The sequence below is a fragment of the Stenella coeruleoalba genome (genome assembly GCF_951394435.1).
Source record: "Stenella coeruleoalba genome assembly, chromosome: 19".
Taxonomy (NCBI): Eukaryota; Metazoa; Chordata; class Mammalia; order Artiodactyla; family Delphinidae; genus Stenella; species Stenella coeruleoalba.
The window spans coordinates 35858263-35879378 of record NC_137165.1 but is presented as its reverse complement, the minus strand read 5'-3'; the positions used below and the strand labels follow the sequence as shown (position 1 = coordinate 35879378).

At 39.9% G+C, this 21116-nt stretch overlaps 1 protein-coding gene across 5 annotated transcripts in view; it reads left to right on the top strand.

The window, feature by feature from the left end:
* The window catches only part of AP2B1 (adaptor related protein complex 2 subunit beta 1), a 122632-nt gene that overhangs the window by 60981 nt on the left and 40535 nt on the right, over positions 1 to 21116 (top strand). For 4 of the 5 annotated variants that reach the window (XM_079904146.1, XM_079904149.1, XM_079904147.1 and 1 more), the window contains 4 exons: positions 3791 to 3983; positions 16200 to 16241; positions 17091 to 17237; positions 20161 to 20306. In XM_079904146.1, coding sequence (XP_079760272.1) covers positions 3791 to 3983; positions 16200 to 16241; positions 17091 to 17237; positions 20161 to 20306 — 528 coding nt within the window. The remainder of the gene's footprint in view (positions 1 to 3790; positions 3984 to 16199; positions 16242 to 17090; positions 17238 to 20160; positions 20307 to 21116) is intronic. The other variant, XM_079904150.1, reaches the window with a different exon arrangement.

The window sequence follows — 21116 nt, the reverse complement described above, 5'->3', positions numbered from 1 at the left end:
TCACTTTTGTCTTCTCATAATACTCTTACCTGTCTATTAGAGTGGAGGAAAATATGTGCCTTTTCTGCCTTCTATTTAAAGGTGCTGATAAATCCATGTGTTTTGTCACATTTCCCGAACGGTACATGTTGAGAGATGATAGAATTTCACGGGCAGAGGATACCCCTTATGGAGATTTCATATATTTCTTGCTAGGTGTATATGAAATTGTTTCCCCTTTTGACTTCCTTATTAATTTTTGGCTTTATTTGTACCCACCCTCTCCCCAATCTAGATAGGTCTCCTTTTGGCTTCCTTGACACTTTTTCCTCCTAAGCCCTCTTTTTTTTAAATTGTTTTTTAATCTTTGCAGTTTTGTGTTCCTTCTCTTCTCTGGTTGTATCACAAGGCTCATTCTGAACCTTCTCTATGTATTCCCTTAGGCAGTTACCACTGATATATTCTGTTAAAGACGCCCTGCTCTTAGCACAGCACCCCCGAGTTACTCTGCTCATGTCACCTGAGGCATGTGTGTGAATTTCTTCCCAAGTTTACTTCTGTAACTCTGACTGCCAGTCCCTTTTCCTTAGCTGTCTGTTGGTCTTCCCTACTTGTTTTTCTCACTTGAAACTTAACAGAACTGGAAGCAGCATATTATTTTCCCCATCATCCCTCCAGATTCCTCTTATAAGGAGCAACACTAGTCTTTCACTTCTTCATTTTTGTTTTTTCTGAGTTTGATTCTTCATTCTTCTTTGTTCAAGTGTTGTCAGAACCTACGTAGGGTTTTCGTTTTTTAAGAAAGCATTTGTTTATTAATGGAATTTTTATAGTCGTTGTTTAGTTTTTAAAAAATTATATAAATCTTAGGAAACATACAAGATAGAATGGTATAACAAACACGTTTACTCATCACTCAGTTTCAACAGTCATCAGTATTTTGCCAATCTTGTTTCATTTATCACCCCCACACATTTTTTTTTTGAGGGAGCTGGAGTATTTTAAATTAAATTCCAGACCTCATATCACTTCACCAATGAGTACTTAACTTGGTATCTCTCAAAGATAAGGACTTAAAAAAAAATCACAATATATTATCAAGCCAAAATTAGGGGTAATTCCTTCACATTCAATAAAACTGAAATACTTTCAGATTTTTTCAATTGTCATTCTCTATTCTACTTTAAAGTTTATCTAAGATTGGTTTTACTTTTTTTTTTTTTTTGGCGGTACGTGGGCCTCTCACTGTTGTGGCCTCTCCCGTTGCGGAGCACAGGCTCTGGACGCGCAGGCTCAGCGGCCATGACTTACGGGCCCAGCCTCTCCACAGCATGTGGGATCTTCCCAGACCGGGGCACGAACCTGTGTCCCCTGCATCGGCAGGCAGACTCTCAACCACTGCGCCACCAGGGAAGCCCTGGTTTTACTTTTTGCTTAAATGTTTGGAATAATTCACAGTGAAGCCATCTGAGCCTGAAATTTTCATTGTTTTTTTTCACTTTTTAAATGAATATGTCATTTATAATAATCTTAGTATTAGTGCACTAATCTTTAGTGTATAGCTCAATAGATTTTTACGTGTGCATGCGCTCATATAACTGCCACTCTGATCAGATATAGGATATTTCCAGCACCCCAGAAGACTCCTCATGCCATTTTGCTGTTATATCCACCCTCCAGAGATAACCACTGTTTTGATTTCTATCACTGTAGATTAGTTTTGCCTCTTCTGAACATCATGTAAATGGAACCATACAGCATTTGCTCTTCTGTTTCTAGCTTTTTTGCACAGTATAATATCTGAGATTACTCTAATGCCATGTTATCAGTTGCGTGTTCCTATTTATTAGTGCATAGTATCCCATTGCTGCATATGCCACAATTTATTTATATCTGCGGTTGATGTATCTTTGGGTTGTTTCCAGTTTGGGGCTCTTATGGAGAAAGCTGCTGCGAATATTCGTATATATTTCTGTTGGTAGACCTATATACTCATTTCTCTTGTGTATACACTTCGTGGAATTGCTGGGTTATAGAATAGATGTATATTTAGCTATGGGAGATACTGCCAGTTTTCCCAAGTGATTGTACCAGTGCACACTCCTTCCAGAAATGTATAAGAGTTCTAGGTGATCCACATCCTTAGCAGCACTTGGTATTGTCAATCATTTTAATTTTAGCCATTCTGGTTGATTTGTAGTGGTGTCTTATAGTTTTAATTTGCATTTTCCTGATGAGTAAAGATGGAAGTACCTTTTCATGTTTATAGACTGCTAGTATATCCTCTTTTGTGTCATGCCTGATCTTTTCCTTATTTTTTAATGAGTTATCATCTTTGTAGGAATTCTTTATGTAACGATTGAATGATTTGTAGGAATTATATATAATTTGGATACAGGTATTTTGTCAGATGGGTATTTTGCAAACTTCTCCCAGTCTGTGGAGAATACCTTTTCTCACTTTCTCTTAATGGTGTCATTTGAAGAAGAAATGTTCTTAATTTTAGTGAAATCCAGCTCATCACTTTTTTTCTTTTATGGTTAGAACTTTTTTTTTTTTTTTTTTTTTTGCGGTACGTGGGCCTCTCACTGTTGTGGCCTCTCCAGTTGCGGAGCACAGGCTCCGGATGCGCGGGCTTAGTGGCCATGGCTCACGGGCCCAGCCGCTCTGCGGCATGTGGGATCTTCCCGGACCAGGGCACGAACCCATGTCCTGTGCATCGGCAGGCGGACTCTCAACCACTGCGCCACCAGGGAAGCCCTGGTTAGAGCTTTTTGTAGAAACTTTTGTCTTCTCCAAGGTCATAGAAATCCTCTTGGTTTTCCCCTTCACGTTTATGTCTGATTTATCTCTAATTTTTGTTTATGTTGTGAGGTGTAGGAGTCAAGGCTCATTTTTGTCCCATGCGGCTATTCAGTTGACCCAGCACCATCTATTAAGATCATTTCCCCCTGCCTAGTCCATTTAACATCTCTTGGAACTCACCACTTCGTTTGTATTTTTACAGTGTTGTGGCAGTAACGGTTTAGGTCACTCTTAGCTCATCTTCATGTCCATTCTCCCAACTTCAGTCCATTATACACACAGCTGCTTGGGTAATGTTCCTCTAAATGTTCATTTTAGTTCTTTGTTCATCAAATAAAAGTGATTGTACATTGCCTATCATAAAAAATTAACTCTCCAGACCTGTTTTCAGAGTTGTATTTCCCTCATCTTCACTTCCCCCAAATCTTACCAATTACAGTGTCTGCTCCTGCCAGTATAATTTTTTCACCACCCCTAAAGTCAAATTGTTCATTTCTGTGCCTTTGCACAAGCTATCCTTTCTTTTTCTGAAGGTCTCTCCCTGGTAGTTCCTCATAACTACGCTGTTTTTGAAAATCTAGCCATAAAACCATTCTCAGAGTCTTTTGGGATCAGCCCCACCTGGTTCTGTTTTGCTTCTCATCTGTATCCTGTCAGTGTGCAGACACACAATACTCATTTCTGCTTTTACACAGTGAGTGTGCTTTTCACTTGTTTTGTGAATGCTGGTTTTTTGTTTGTTTGAGTGTAAGTTATTTGAGGACAGGAAATATATTTCCTTTTTTTTTAAAAAAAAAAAAGATGTATTTCCCCAGAGTTCTCATTACAGTGCTCCCTTATAGAGTAGGTGCTCAATTAAAATTGATTGACTGATGAAGTTATATAGTATAAGAGTTTTTCCCCCCTCCTGTTTTTGTATATCTGACCTTCACCTCATTGCCTTGTTACTATGTCCCGGGTGAAACTGACTTTTCTCTTTTCCCCTCTTTCTGTGTGTGACTTGCAGCACTGATGCGGGTGACAGCCCTGTTGGCACCACCACTGCCACCAACCTGGAACAGCCTCAGGTTATCCCCTCTCAAGGTGACCTTCTGGGGGATCTTTTAAACCTTGACCTTGGTCCCCCAGTCAATGTGCCACAGGTATCCTCCATGCAGATGGGAGCAGTGGATCTCTTGGGAGGAGGACTAGATAGTCTGGTAAGCATCTTTCTTCTTTCTTTTGGATATTTAAATTCTTTTTATTTTTAAATTTCTGGGGTTATTTTTAATTCTTGATATGCTGAAGAACTTTAAATTATTCTGCTTTTTAGAACGAGACCTTTCCTTGACGAGCAGAGCAATGTCCTTTGATAAAGGACAGGATTATTTTTTCTAGAGATGTAATTGATACTGTTCATCATTGGTATGGGATATGTCTACAAGTGTACATGATTATTTTGTTGTCCTGCCTCTAAATGGAACTTTTGATGTTTAACCAACCTAGTCACCTTTCCAGAGCTTATTATTGCTCCTGCTGCTTAACTCTGGATAGCCCCTGTAGTTCCCCTTCTGACCTGAACATCGTTCAGATGACCTCATAGTGATCATCCTATTTTGAGGCTTTCAGACTTTTGCCTTTTTTGTATTTTGTTGGCTTATGCCTTGTCTAATTCCAAAAGGTTCATTGGAGCCATTTGTGTTTTTATTTTAAATGTATCTTACTTATAGTTGAGAAGTACTTCTTGATTGGTTCTTTTTTCCCCTTTTCCATCCACACCCCCCCACTCCACCCTGTCATACTTCCAATTTAATTAGCTTCCAGGATTCTAATACTAAAAGGCTCCAATGTCCAGAGTATCTGTGAATATGTGCCACCAGTGGAAGCCAATTAGTTACTGTTGCTGTAAAAGATAAATGAGAAATATTAAGGATGACCTTCCATCTGTGTAGAGAAGGCCAGAAAAATAGCAGGTCTCATCACACGGCTCCCTGCAAATTAGATACTTAACTGTGGTGGAATTAGAGGGGCTTTTTTAGCTGAACACTTGAAAATAAGTTGTTCATCAACCTGATGACTATAAATATGCCCAACAAACTGATTTATTTCCCAGCATCAGAAATTGGAAGGCAATGCCATAGATACAAAAATACATATGTCTTAGAGATTACATAAACAAAACGACCTTACTTTCTGCTTCATACACTGGCATTTTCTCTTCTACTTTACGAGCAGTATTATGTCTGGGATTTATGCCAGCTGGTACAGGTACATTTACTTTTGGCTGACAGAGAGCCTAAGGAGATAGGGTTACTGTCATATCTTTGTGGGTGATGCATTTTACTAATGGAAGTCACTGCTTCCAGAGTCTATACACTGACCAAGCTCTGGACTCTAGCTAATGGTGACACAAATGAGCACTGCTTTTGTCTTCCTTGGGAATAAAAGCATTTGCTTTTCATTTTCATATCTCTAATGAATAGAGTTGACTGAATAGCTTCCTCGTGTGATATCCTGCGTTGCTGTATAACCTCCTTTATAGACTCAGGAGACTGACAAATGAATATTGAAATATTCATGGAGACTCTCAGAAATCCCTTATAAACACTGAAATAGCTCATCCTATTCTGTTGACACATGAGCTACAAGTTAAATGTTACATCCTCCCCACGGTTATGCCTTACCAACCCTGCTTATTTCCCTAGTGGTTTACGACATAGTGGACTTGCTGAACCTAAGAAGACAAAGAAATTAAGTTTGAAGGATGGAGGGGAGAAAGAGGCTCTATATTTTGATGTTGACTGGCCCAGGATTCTGTCGTCTTGTTTCTTAACCCACTTTAGCATGGAAGGGAAAGAAACATGTTATTTCCATTTGGCTTTGTATCAGCTCTTGCTGGCCCTTAAAACTAGTGAGTTTTCTCCTTATATTTTACACAGCTAATCCAGTCATGTGTCAGAATTCTGGCAAGTTTACATCAGATAGAAAAACAATTAGAACTTTCTCAGACTGTAGTAGCCCAAGTCACACATGGGCCTTTTTTCATTTTCTTTTTTTGCAAAGGATATTCTCTTTGGGGTGGAGAATAAATTGTTTTTATAATTGGATTTCAAAATATTATACAGCCTTTGCTAGGTAGGCCCAGTAATGTTTCTGTGTAACTCTAAATTTTAGCTTATTCTGACTTCGGGATTTAAAATGGTATAATTGGCGTTATAGCCCCAGAAAGTGTTTACATGCAGGTTTCTTCAGCTTATTCTGTGATATAAATATGTCCCAGAAATCAAAATGAGGAGTAAAAGCCCTTCTTTTTGCTTTGGATCTGTATGTAGTTAAATATATATCACTCAAAGAACCAAGATTCCTTTTAAGAGAATATCACAAGGAAGAGGCCTAAATCTGGCTGTGTGAATGACGAGTTTCTGTGGCAGCAGTAGTCTATGCCAGTTTTAAAATGCTTTTATTGTTCTTACGTAAATTATCTAATTTAAAGAGGAAAATCGTTCTCAAAGTTTTTACTTAGTCTATACAGATAGTGCTGTTTCTTGAATGAATTGTTGCCTTACAGCAGTGCTTCTCAAGCTAATGTGTACATAAATCAACTGGAGATCTTGAACAAGACAGATTCTTGTTGCTCTGGGGTGAGACCTAGGAGTTTGCATTTCTAACAAACACCCAGGTCTGTAGACCACATTTTGCATAGTAAAGACATAGAGTATCTGTGATCACTGTGAACCACTTCACTTTAGTGTTTGAATAGCTGTTGGTAAACCCAGATGCCTTGTTCTCTTGGCTTCAGTAGTAAACACACTCCTGGAAAGGGGGCTCCTACTCTGCCTCAGATTGAGAGAGGGCAAGAAACTCTTGAAATTATTTTGTTAAAGGTCTGTCTTTCACTCTCTAGGAAGAAGAATGTTGCTGGGTGTGGTAGAATTTGACCCAGGTCCCCATTTAAAATATGGCCTGGCTTAGAGTTATGTGATTGTCTGGCAAGCAGCACTCAGGTTACGTGGTGTTCATCTCAGAACAGCTCCCAGCAGCGTTTTTGCTGCTTTTATCACTGGTTTCTAACAGAACCTTACCCGTAGAGGTCAGTGGTGTGCTGCTAATGAAGCGTGGCAGCTACTAACATTTTATTTCAAACTTTGTGGTTCTCACTCTAGCTGCATAATTGGTATTTAAAAATATATATTGTCAGCGTTTGGACCCAACCCTAGAGCAATTAAACGGAATTTCTGGGAGACAGGACCTTAGACATTGGTATTTTTTTTAAAAAATCGAAGTTATTTTAATTTTGCAGGCAAGACTGAGAATATTGAGCCAAATGAAGCTCCAGGTGAAGTTAGGTAGAGATGTTACAAAATTGATCTTTAAACCAAGGCAGTGATTTCCACAGAAGAATTATATTTTGGTGAGCCCCTGGCACCTCCTACAAAACAGACCTCTCTGACTTTACCTTTGTTCTGCCTCCTACCCCTGCACACCCTCACCCCCTGACCCCAGGACATTTTCCTGTTGTGGTTTGCTGTTAGGTGATCCAGCCTACCAGAAATTGGCCAAGAGTTGAATTTGACCGATCTAGATTTAGTTGCTCATTCCCAGGGTTCTTCTCACCCTTGCTCATGTTCCATAATTGGAGACTGAAAATTGTCTTGTATTTTGGATTATCTACCCATTTTCTGTTCCTCTGTTTTAAAACTTGATATTCACTCGAGGATAATATTACTCTTCCATTTTCACATCCTGGTGACCCTCCCCATTAGATCTTGTTTGCCCTCTTTCATCATTGCACTTGTGAAGTTTTGAGATTTAGTGAGTTGTGACTTTTCTAGAACTGTCATTCAGGAAATACTTATCAATTTATTTATTCATTATTATTATTTGTCACAAGCTACCTGAAGGCTCCAGCCTTCTTCCATCAATAATCGTGACTCATATATAACAACTGTGATTCTTGAACCAAAGAGAGTGAAGTAGGTATATTGCTATGATGTAAAAAACACACACACACGTGCACACTATTCCCAGGTGACTCTTAGATGGTGTTTTTCGTTGTTTGGTTTTTTGTTTGTTTTTGGAGACAGGTACCTTTGAAAATCACTGATGTAGGCAGAGCTTCAGATTTGTAAAAATGTTGCTTCTTCATCACAAAACTCAAATCAAAATGGATTTCCTACATACTCTTCACTTTCCTCCTTAGTTTTTGCTTGCCCTTTAGTGTATTCTCTTTTGCCTAAATGTAGATAGTTTCCTTCTCCCGTTAGTGTAAACTTAACTGTCACCTTGATGTGGAATGAATTCGGGTAATGAAACTCTGATCTGTGTATCGAGCAATATAGTATACTATTTAAATGTTATTGGGGTTTTTGTTTCTTTGTTTTAGAAGCAGTACAGGTGTCTTTTTACGCCCCTGCTACCAAATCTAAGAAACTGCTCATCTTGGGTAGTGTGACATTTCTGACGGTGGTGCAGATCCTTCTGGTTTGGTGTAGTGTGAGAGGTGACCCGGCAGGCAGTATGTAAATCTTGCATACATGTTATAAAGATATACCATCTGCTAATGAGTCTGACATCGCTGAGGATCGCTAGAGTAATAATTGAATCTCAGTTATTTGTTGCCATTACTTTCAGACTGTCAACAGACTGTCAGGCCTTGGCTAAATTACGGCCTTCTGTTTATCCAAGGTGCTGTGCATTATTCTATTTAGAAAAATGGTGCTATTGTGCATCAAGAATAGAAAGGAAGCATTATCCAGAGTGCCCTTTCTGTGTGCTGACGAAGGGTTTCCTGCCAGAGATATGTGCTTCAGTGTGCCCAGCTAGGATGGAGTAGAAGAGAGGAGAAACTGCCTTCTCCTGACTCCAGTGTATGTTTTTCAGAACCTCCTACCCTGTTTCTTACAGGTTTTTACCTTCCAGATATTTCAGCTCATGAACTATTGTAGTAATGATTTTGAGGGTTTTTTTAGCCCGTGGGAAATCCATTGTACATACTAGTTTTGCATCTTCATATCTCTTCCTCTGGAAAAGAGTTGCTGTGATTTAAGAGCTTAACTTTTAGAGTTGGTAGTCTTGTGAAGACAGTTTTGTAAGTTGTAGCCTAATTTTGCCTGGTAAATTCTTCAGTGGCTCTTGTAACCACTGTCTTTTTTATCAATGCATAGATTTAGTGAAGGCTGGCCTCAGGCAGTGTTGGGAATAATTACCAAATACTGAGTGCCTATTTCTGTGCCAGTCTCTGTGCTAGAACTTTTATAATTCCTAATCCTCAAAATAAGTCTGCAAGGTAATTGGCATTGGGTCCCATTTTACAAAAAAACTGAAGGTTGCATAGCAAGTAAGACTCAGAGTCAGGATTTTGAACCCAGACTTCTTCAAAACTTTAAAGTTTATACGCACTTTTCCACTGTCCTGTGATTCCTCCAGTTTTTTTGTTATTGTCATTTTCCAGAATAGAATTCAGTCTCACTTAACTTTGGTCCTTCTCAGACTAGGGTACACAGTCTCTGGAGTACACAGCAGAGTACAGGGTGCATTTGAAGCTGCAGGATAAACCTGGTTCATCATCTTGCAGTGTCAGTCTTACTTGATGGTAAGGAATGTAAACACACTGTATTACAGCTTAGAATGTAAAATTGCATGAATGTTTAAGATAAAACACAAGGCTTGTTTGCCCTAGGCCTCTCCATGCTATACCTCCCAGATGCCCTGTGTGTGAGTTTGGGCTAGCTTATCATTAGGAGGCACCTGAAAGTTTGAGAAAGACTTTAGAAGTTTATTCATTAATGAGGAGAGGGATTGGATAAGTTTACACATCTGTCTCGCAGCAAAAGGAATAAGATTGCTTTCAGGTAGAGCCACAAAATCCTGTGTTCCCATCTATTTGGTGGTGAATTGTGATATAAAGCAAGTACTTTCAAGGCAAATAAATGATGCACAGGACATTCTTGTGCTGAAAACTGGCAATCAAAACCACTCAGACAATACATTTCCTTTCTAGAAAGATCTTTGGCCTTGGGGTGGGAACGGAGGGGGTGGGGTCACTTTTTCCTCTAATTGGTTGTATTCATATGTGTTGGCAGTGTTGATGCAGATATGGTGCTCTTAAGTCAGTTGGGGAAACAGTTTTGTCAGCCTTCTGTCCATTTTGTGATAATTTTCACCAATAAAATGATTCATTTCCAAATTGTCTCCCCAAGAAATAATACTGCCATAGTGGTGCTTATATGGAAATGCATTCACTCAGTAAATATTTGAGTGCTTATTCCTTGTCAGGCTCTATTCTATGTACTGGGAATATAGTTGTGGCGAGTCCTTACAAACGTACATTCTAGTGAGGGGAGACGAATGACAAACAAGTACATAGGTAGTAATTACTGCAAAGGAAAATGAGACAGGATGCAGAGCTTCTCCTGTGAATTTTTACTGCCTTGAACATTGAGTTATATCTGACCTAAGAGACCAACAGTGGCCATTCTAAGGACTTTCTGTCACATTCTATTCCCTGTCCCATCTCAGGAAGTAATCTATTATATCTCCCTATTTTTCCGTTGATGTAAGACTTTTTTCCCTTCAAGTTAAGGAGTCTTCTGATGATTTTGTATGATCTCAACTCATTTATGCTATTCCACATGAAGTCTATTCTCACCATGAGTTTGTCTAATAGCTTTTGCGTGGTTACCTATTCTTTTCACCAATTTGATTAGTTATATTTTATGGTGCTTTTCTAAATAGCTTTTTGAAGATTAAATTAAAATTTGTAGCCCAGCAGTTGGAAAACCATACTTTTACCTAGAAGATAGTGTGTGCCTTCTAAAATCTAAAAGCTAATAGGAAAAACACAGACTGATGTTTCTGACACCAGTAGGATTTTGGTATAAGTTTTGTTTGTGATCGGAATCATTGTGTACTATTTTTACATCATTCTGTTTTGACTCCTAACTAGCAGAGCTATATGACCTAAAGCATTCCTTAGACTCCCTTCAATTAAATCAGTTCTGGAAAGTGTCAAATAAAGGAGGTGATAATTCTAGACAGGAGCAAAGAAATGTGTGAGCTTAAGATCTACACCTCTAATTAAGAGAATGTCTTCAGATACTCAGCTCCAGTTTCAGAAGCAGACAGGTATATTTTAGACTGGTCAGATGGACCTCAAAGGGGCTAGCTAACCCAGAGCAGTGATTGTGAACATTTGTGGGGGGGTTGGGTTTTTGCATTTAATTTTATTTTTATTTGTTTATTTATTTTTGGCTGCATTGGGTCTTTGTTGCTGCGCAGGGACTTTCTCTAGTTGTGGCGAGTGGGGGCTACTCTTCGTTGTGCTACACGGGCTTTTCACTGCGGTGGCTTCTCTTGTTGCGGAGCACGGGCTCCAGGCGTGCGGGCTTCAGTAGTTGTGGCACTTGGGCTCAGTAGTTGTAGCTCGCGGGCTGTAGAGCGCAGGCTCAGTAGTTGTGGCACACGCGCTTAGTTGCTCCGTGGCATGTGGGATCTTCCCGGACCAGGGATTGAACCCATGTCCCCTGCATTGGCAGGCGGGTTCTTAACCACTGCACCACCAGGGAAATCCCATGTGGGGTTTTTTGTTGTTGTTGTTCTTGTTTTGTTTTCGGTCTGCTTGGTGGCCATGTCAAGGCTTTTCCTTTTCTTGGAGTCAGGCAGACTTGGTCCCTTACAGAACCTCAGTCTTGAGTTCTTTCTCTGTACTTCTGCTTTTGTAGCATGTTGCCATTGGATGAAGGTATTTCCTTTTGGTATGCAGACTCAGCTCTCAAACTTTTGACTCAACCTGGTTCTGCAGCAGAGCTCATGCAACCGTGCTGAAATTCCCTTAGCCCATAAAATAAGTCACCATGAAATCACTACTTTCCATCCAATTACTGAATGAACAGTGCAGCGACACATCTCCCTAGTTCAACATGAACTGAACCTATTTCGGCACTTCTTCAGGCATGATAAAGCACCCACTCTGTGGCAGTAGCGAAATGTTAATGTTATTCTTAGTGCCGTTTAATGTGATTTAGATTGGGGGCTGGGGAATCTTTACCACTAGCAGAAATTTTAGACTTGGGTATCAGCTATGGACCTGTAGGAAAATTCTGCTCAGTTTTCAGCATTTGAAGTGTTCTTTTCCTGAAATTGGCACCTCTCCTTCATCTTCCTATATCCTGATTTAGTTGGTCTGTAGTTGACATTATTTCCTTCGTGGAGAAAATAGCGGCCTCATTAAGGCAGTCCAGGGATTAACGGGAAATGGACAGCTCCAAAAGACACTTAAAACGTACACAGTATTTTGACACCTAAGATTGAGATTAAAGCCATGCCTTATGCCTCTGGCACTTTTCACTCACCTCTCCCAGCTTACTGGATAATAGATACCACTGAAATTTTACTAGTCCAGTTTGACTGATTTTGTACCCTACCTGATTAGTAAGTATTACCAAACAGATGAATCTTGTCTGACTCCAGATGGTATCAGCAACTGAACTGAAATGGTTAGTGGCTAGTTCAGGCCAACATGACAACGACATTGCTGTGTTTTGTTAAGCTTTCTTGCCTTCCCCGCCCCCTCCTCGATTAATACCTGCATCATCCTGCTTGTCCCTGTAGATAGGAGAGGCCCTTACTGGGGAATTGGCTCCCATCCTTGCTGACATCTCCCTGTTAGTTACTCTTGCCCAACACTGTGCTGTCACCTGTGTCATATTTTCAGAGAGGAAGATGATAACCTCCCTTAGAAACTTTTCAGTCAAAAGGAAAGATGCTGAATAAAGTCTGAGTAAGCTATAGTTCTGCTAGTTAGAAAACATATTGAAATTGTCCTTTCCTTTTGCTCTCTGGACATAGCACAGTTATGTGAACCTTTATATTTCTGGCTGCATGTCTCTAACACCCTTTGGATTCTGTCTCTGTAAGATCAAGAGTTCTTGATTGTGGGTTGCAGCTGAGTTGTATTTGATAAGCTGAACATAAACAAAGGAGTATCAGAATTACTTTTTAGTTTCTCTTACATGTTTTTGAATAAAATTGACAAGCAGCATGGTGGGGGGGAGGGGGTGGGAGTACATTTAGATCCTGTCCAGCTAAGATAATATTCATATAATACTCATGTATAATAAGAATGAAATCTAAGAAAATAAGGGCTATAAATGGGCTTTATTTCCTTTGGAAATAACACCACTAGTGAGTGCCTTTTCTCAGTGCCTTTTATTGAATGTAGCATATTTGATAATACTGTCATTTCTCTTTCAGTGTGTTTTTTCTTTCTTGCCGTCGAGTGCCAACAAGGCCCATAAAGAATTCCATCTCTTTCAAGCTTCAGTTGTGACATAGGCCAGAAGGGAGGAGAGTGGCTGGGGGGAGGATGTGTAAGCCCATCAGAAAGTCATAAAACTAAATCAAAACCAGCATCAGGACAAGTGAGACATTCTGCATCATACCCTTCCTTAGAAAGGGTTTTTCTTGGACTTCCCTGGTGGCACAGTGGTTAAGAATCCTCCTGCCAATGCAGGGGACACAGGTTCGAGCCCTGGCCTGGGAAGATCCCACATACCGCAGAGCAACTAAGCCCATGTACCACAACTACTGAGCCTGGGCTCTAGAGCCCGTGAGCCACAACTACTGAAGCCCGTGTGTCTAGAGCCCGTGTGCCTAGAGCCCGTGCTCCATAACAAGAGGAGCCACCACAATGAGAAGCCTGCGCACCACAACGAAGACCCAACGCAGCCAAAAATTTATTTATTTATTTATTTATTTATTAAAAATAAATAAATGGGGTTTTCTTTCTTCTTAAGTTCTAGCTTCCTTTTCAATTCAGGAGTTAGTGCCAAAGTAATTCCTGAGCATATATTCTTGTCTGATTCCAGATCATAGTTAATTCTCTAAGGCAGTGATTTTCAACCTTGTCTGTACATTAGAATCACTAGGGCAGCTTTTTAAAATTCTGATGTCCAGGCTACAACTCAGAACAATTAAATCACCATGGCTGGGATTGAGACTCGGGCATCAGTACTTCTAAAAATCCCCCTCCTCCCCACAGTTATACACACGCAGGTGGTTTATTCCATTGTGTGTCTAAGGTTGAAAACCATAGTTAATAGAACACAATTGAAGTAGTTATTAGTAATCTTAGAAAGATTGAATCTTACTCTAAGAAACCTCCAGGTTTTTGTGATGGAGGAATTGAAAACTAAAGACTTAACCGTAATCAGTTTGCCTTTGCAAACTTATTTTCTTTGACTTTTTTTTTAACACATATCTACCCTGTGCTCCAGTCTAATTAGGCTACTACTCCTTCTTCCTTTTTTTTTTTTAAAAAAGTATTTATTTATTTATTTATTTATTTGGCTACACAGGATCTTCATTGCCGCATGCGGGATCTTCGTTGTGGCATGTGGGATCTTCGTTGCGGCATGAGGGAATCTTTTAGTTGTGGTGTGCGAGATCTTTAGTTGCGGCATGCAAACTCTTAGTTGCAGCATGCGGGATCTAGTCCCTGACCAGGGATCGAACCTGGATCCCCTGCATTGGGAGCATGGAGTCTTAGCCACTGGACCACCAGGGAAGTCCCTACTCATCCTTCTTGATCATGCTTTTATTCCTACTTCTTAACCTTTGTTCAGGCTATTTGAGAAATAACCTCCCCCATTTTTGCATTCTATAATTTCACACTACCATGTCTTTGAAGCTTCTTTTCATTATCCTTCAGCCAAAAGGAGACTCTTCTATTCAGAACTTTCTTTTTTTGCTTTAGTACATTCTGTATGGTTTTTGCATTCGTGTTTTGTTTTTTTGCCAGTTTGCAAAGCCTGGATCTTGTTCATCTATTGTTTTTCCCTCATTGCCCGGCATCTTTATAGTCCCCATAGTACCTTATGTCCAGCAAATGTGAGTGTGTGTTTGAATAAAAGGAATCTCATGCTTTTCAGATGTCATGCTATGGATGTGTGTTATTCTAGAAACAGGGAGAAGGTAGGTGTGTAATATCTTTTCTGTTTGCTGTCATTCTTTTCCAGTTACTCGAATTCTTGGTTGTGATGACCTTTTTATCTGTATGCCTGTGATTTCTCGCCCCACGTCCAACCAGTAAATAGTCTTCAGGAACCAGACTTTGCAAATGTTGGTTCTTTGAGGTTTGGAGTGTTCTGTAGCTTAGTGCAGAACATGCTTATTCATGCCAGTTATGAAACGCCTGGGGTTTTTGTTCTGTCGTGGTGGAAATAAGTCCCATTATTTTTCAGTATATATATTATTTTTGAGATTTTGGCAACCCAGTTTTATTTATCTGTCCATTGAGAAGGTAATAAATCCCCTCTCTCAAATCCTGAAGACAAATACAGTTGTTGTTGTTGTTGTTTTTAACACAAGCACAGCCTAGAGCTCTCCAAGTTTCTACCACTAAATGACAGACAATAAAGGAAACAGTGTTTTGTAAAGCATACAAGGCATTTGGTGATTCAGAGGGGAATGTTAGATGCACAGTGAGAACTAGGGAAGTAGCAGTATAGAATCGTAGTACAAAAGCGTATTGTTTGCTTTCTGAACAGCACCATTAGTTGTGGATATGTGTGTTTTATGTTTCTTCATGCTAGCTATTTTCAGCTTCAGTTCTTCTTTAATGCTTTTGTCCTGGAATTCAGGGTGAATTATATCAGAGCCCTGACGGGAAAAAGAGGCAGAAGTAAGACCATGTGGAATTATTTTCCTGTCACCTAGCTAATTGCATTAGTCTAATTCTCCAATAGTTAGCATCCTTTTAAATGATCTACTCCAGATAAATCACAGCATTTCTGCGTAGCTGTATTGACTGTGGGAGAGATTTGAGGAATTGCATGCCTTCGCATTTCCTACCCAGATAGGATATCTTCCTAACCCAGCCGTTTGCTTTCTTAGGAGAGTTCTAAACTCTAAAAATCACTCTTGTTCAAGCTATAATTTTTGAAGCTTGAAATTGCAGCTCATTACTGGTTTGGTTCCCACTTACTCAGTGGGGCGGCAAGTTTTGTAGTTCAAAACATATTTTAGTTTTTCTTTTTTTTCCCCCCCTTAAATTTCCTTTTAAAGAAAAAATAAAACATATTCAGGACATTACGACTTAGAGATATAGCTTCTTGGAATATGTAAACTCTTTAAATCCTGTTTGGGTTTGTGCCTATGTACCCCAGTGGAAAGATTGGATCTGAAACATCCCTGAGATGTCCCAGCTCCGTCTTCTTTCCACGTTTTCTCAAAACTCCCACACACCATCACTTCCCCTACTCAGTTCCCCTAGGTTATATTTCTTTGCAATCTAGAATTTCTTTAGGCTTTGGGAGTCAAGTTGAATAGCATGTATTCCCCGCAACTTGGTAGAGCAATTTACAGATTCTGTATGGGCATCTAGTACTTAGCTAAATGAACTCTACCTTTCTCTCCTCTCTCTCCTTTCTCTCTTTCAGCTTGGCAGTGACCTTGGCGGGGGCATTGGAGGAAGTCCGGCAGTAAGTGCCATCGGTTTTTTTCACCGTGGGATGCACTGCCCCCTGTTTGATGCCTTTCCTATGCACACGTTCTCAGACCAGCCACTGCTGCTATCTAGCCCTGTACACCAGAACCTCTGTAGCAGTGTATGAAGAGTAGAAAGTAGCGTAGGGTTACTTGGATTCTTTGGGACCATACACCACATGTGGTGTAGGGGTCTCTTTAGGGATTGGCGCTCTGGTGTCTACAGAGTTCTTTGTCTTCCTGACATTAAAGGGCTAAAGGAAATGGAACCTCCCATCTTGACGAGAGAATACTCTTTTCTGTCGTCTAGAAAGAGCTTGAGCGTCAGCTGGACTCAGAGTGAGACTCTCCTCGTACGTGAGTTAGGGGGGTGTGAGTATCCATCTCCCCCAGGAGAGTTTCCTACTAGATATTTATGCCTAAATGCGGAAATAAGATTTGCCTGGGCCCAAGTGGAAATGGAACTGCTGTCTAAGTTGGATGCTTCTCCTTCTTCCTATAGAAACAGATTCCCCCTTCATTAGGGTACCTGTAGGCCTTTTGCACAGAATCATGGAAGCTAAAATTGGAAACAAACATAAAAAACTTTGGATCACTGTGTTCCTGATCCTACTGATGACTCTCTTGATAGAACTTCTAAAGAGTGTGTGTATCTTTTCAATGATGAAAAATAACCATGATGATTTGAAGGACAAAGAATATACGAATTAAACGCCTAAGAATATTGGAATTATGGTGTGTTCTTATTGATTTATCAATACTATTAAAATATATAGCAACATTTTAAGGACTATTAATGAATTCTTCCTGATCTCCCTGCTCCCCTTCCCTTTTATTCCCTGCAGGTGGGACAGTCCTTCATCCCATCATCAGTGCCTGCAACCTTTGCTCCTTCACCTACTCCTGCTGTGGTCAGCAGTGGTCTGAATGACCTATTTGAACTCTCCACGGGGATAGGCATGGCACCTGGTGGATATGTGGCTCCTAAGGCTGTAAGTAAAACAACACTTTCTTAGTGGACAGGACCTGAATTATTTAGCATCTGACATTTGTGTTACTCTCACTGATAATAAATCCAAGGTTGGGGCTCTTTCTCTAGAGGATTTACGAGGAGGATGAAAGGCGGCCTTAAACCTAGCAATAGGAAGCATCATAGCATCCTTATTAACCATTTGTATAATTAGACTTAAAATTGGAAATACTAAGCATTTAGTATTTGTTCTCTAGTTTAGAAATATTGCCTAGCTTGTCAACACTGGAGTCAGTCTAGTGTAGATGTGATATACAGAGCAACAGCAGGAGGAAAGAGATGTAATAGAGAAGTAACATTTTACTTTGCATTCTTTCCACTCTCCTTTTTCCATTGGTACTGCATATGGATTCTAGAGTGCCATTGCTCAGATTTGGTTTTCATGCATTTTACTACACCTTTTTAGAGTTTTGATTTAGGTTAGTGTCATTGGTGTCCCTCTAGTCTCAGCCTTACTTGATGTCATGCTCAGACTGAAATTCAAAAGGGGAAGGGGAAACTCCCTGTAAATGAAGCATATTTCGGCCCTTGGGAATAGTGCCTTCCAGGCTAAGCTAGGTTTCTTTTAATTTTGCCTTTCTGAGGGTCAGCACGCCTGGTTGCTTTCTGAATTCTCTGCCTGCTCAACCAGCTCAGTGTGGGGGATCCCTGCTGCAGATAGTAAACCAGTTGTCCTTCACAGGAGTCCTGTCTTTGTGTACACACCCATTACGTAGAGTAACCAGAAATATGATTCAAAACTGAGCTATAGTGTTTTGGCACAACTTAGTAGCTTTGTTGTAAGGTTACTGCATTGGATATTATCCCCACAGACTTTTAATTGATTAAGAGATTATGCAACGTACTTGTTTACTAACATTACAGTAATACCTAGAAATGACAAATTTAAATAATGTAGAAAGATCAGGTGGAAAATTAAGTTTCCCTCTGTCCCCACTTCCCCATAAGTAGTCACTATTAACTTTTTCTGTGTCCTCTCAGAAGAAAGAAAGATCATGCATATACCTGTATGTTTGTATCCTTTAAATACTGTCAGTGGGATATACTGTTTTGCACCTTGTTTTTTCTCTACCACAGTCTTTTGAATGGCTGTATCCACTTTATTGATGTGTGCCACAACGTATTTAATCTTTCTCCTGGTGATGGACATTTAGGTTATTCATCTAGTCCTATCCCCACCCCCTTTTTTGTTATTATGATGTTACCATGAACATTCTTGTTTATGTGTATCATGGTATATTTTTGTAAGCATATCTATAGGATAAACTTGGAATGTGCTTGATCATTTAAGCATTAAAAATAGACATTACAGGGGCTTCCCTGGTGGAGCAGTGGTTGAGAGTCCGCCTGCCGATGCAGGGGACACGGGTTCATGCCCCGGTCCGGGGGGATCCCACATGCCGTGGAGCCGCTAGGCCCGTGAGCCATGGCCTCTGAGCCTGCATGTCCGGAGCCTGTGCTCCGCAGTGGGAGAGGCCACAGCAGTGAGAGGCCCTCGTACCGCAAAAAAGAAAAAGACATTACAGGGACTTCCCCGGTGGTCCAGTGGTAAAGAATTCGCCTTCCAATGCATGGGTCGTAGGTTCGATCCTTGGTTGGGGAACTAAGATCCCATATGCCACCGGGCAGCTAATCCCACGCACCACAGCTACTGAGCCTGCATGCAACAACTACTGAGCCCACGCACCTCAACTAGAGAGCCCATGTGCCACAAACTACAGAGCCCATGCGCTCTGGAGCCTGTGCTCCACAACGAGAGAGAGATCAACACACCACAACTAGACAGAAGCCCACGTGCCACAGCGAAGAGCCTGTGCAGCAACAAAAAGATCCTGCTTGTCGCAACGAAGTTCCTGTGTGCTGCAACTAAGACCCAACGCAGACAAAAATAAAACAATAAATTATTTTTTTAAAATAAGACATTATCAGCTTACCCTCCAAAAAGGTGACATCAAATTGTGTTCTCCAAAGCAGAATGTAATATTGCCAGATTCCTTATATTCTCCTTCACTGAGTATTACTGACTTTTTGAATTTTTGACCCTCTGATAGATGAAAAATAGTATCTTGTACTATTAAATAGTGTCATTTTCTTCTTTTCTTTTTCCTTTTTTTCCTGTAATGTGGTTCAGTATATTCTCATGTTTACTAGCCACCCACTGACTAATGGGTATTCTGTCTTTAGTCAGGACAGTTCATGAATTCCTGTTGGTTTATATATATATATATATGTAAACTGGTACACTCCAGGAGTATCACAGATTCTGGGGCCAGAGGTGGGTCACGAATGAATTATATAGAGAAAATAGGCATTCAGATTACTTAAACGACATCTGAATACTTACTATTTCCCAGAGACTATAATGAGAGTTAAAAATATACATAAGACATGGTCCTTGCCCTTAACAGATTACTGATAAGGAATTTGGTAATGATTTTTAAAAGTCTTCAAATATTGTAAACATGCGATTTTCATTAGATCAGTTTTTTGCCCTTTTAAGCCTTTTACCAAAGCTACTAACCAAAGAAACCCCATGTTATGCTCATTGGAATTTCTCCTTTCGCCATGGTTACCCATAGACTATTTTGGGGTTTGTTTTTCTTTGTTTGTTTGTTTTTGGCTTTGGTTTTGGGTTGGGTTTTTGTTTTGTTTGCTTGGGGTTTTTTTGGTTTTTTTTTTTGATTTTTGGTGGGTTCTTTTGGTTCTTAAATAGTTGAGAATGATCTCAAAATTCAGCAAATATGACTTTATCCAGAGCCTTTTGCATTTGGCTTGGTATTTATGGTATAAAAATCACCTTAGTTGCCTAAGGAAGTGAAATCTTAATTTCATCTTTATTCAGAAGCGTCCTGTCTGGTTTCATTGGGCTTTATACTGTGTTTCAGGTCTGGCTGCCTGCAGTAAAGGCTAAGGGCCTGGAGATTTCGGGAACATTTACTCACCGCCAAGGGCACATCTATATGGAAATGAACTTCACCAACAAAGCTTTGCAGCACATGACAGACTTTGCAATTCAGTTTAACAAGAATAGGTAAGAAATCTGAGTTCCCCAGCTCAATCCTGAGACAGCAGTGTACTTTGTGTCCAACAAGAGAGTGTTCTATTTAGCAGTGGGTAAAAACTCTCGTGTTGGCAGATGTTTGATGTAGAGTGAGTGGAGGCTCTTGCACATCTGTTCAGTGGTCAGCTTCAACACTGGAGGCCCTAGGGAATTTTGCTGGGAAAACTCATCCATATGGAATAAGAAAACTGTCTTTGCCATTATAATCATACCTTTTCTATAATGTTTTGTAAATGAAATCACGTAGTATGGAGTCTTTTGCATTTGGTTTCTTTCACTTAGCATAACGCTTTGAGATGTTTCAGCAGTCTGTTCTGTTTTACTGAGTAGTACTCCGTCGATGCTTATACCGTGATCTGTTTACACTTTCACCAGTTGGTGGAACTGGGGATTGTTTCCAGTTTTATCTTTTTTGACTAAAGCGCCTGTGAATATTCATGTACAGGTCTTTGTGTGGATATATGTTTTCATTTTTCCTGGATAAATACCTAGCAGTGGTATTGCTGGGTCATATGGTAATAAGTGTGAATGTTCCAGCTGTTCCATACTCTTACCAATGCCAGCCATGCTTATACATGTATAGCAGTATCTCATTTTAACTTGAATTTCCCTAATGACTAGTGATATTGAGCATTCTTTTCATAATCTTATTGACCATTCTTATATCTTCTTTGGTGAAGTATCTGCTCAAATTGTTCCTTTTTCTTTTTAATTGTCTTATTATCAAGTAATAAAGTTTTTTATATATTGTGGATACAAGTCCTTTGTCAGATATGTCTT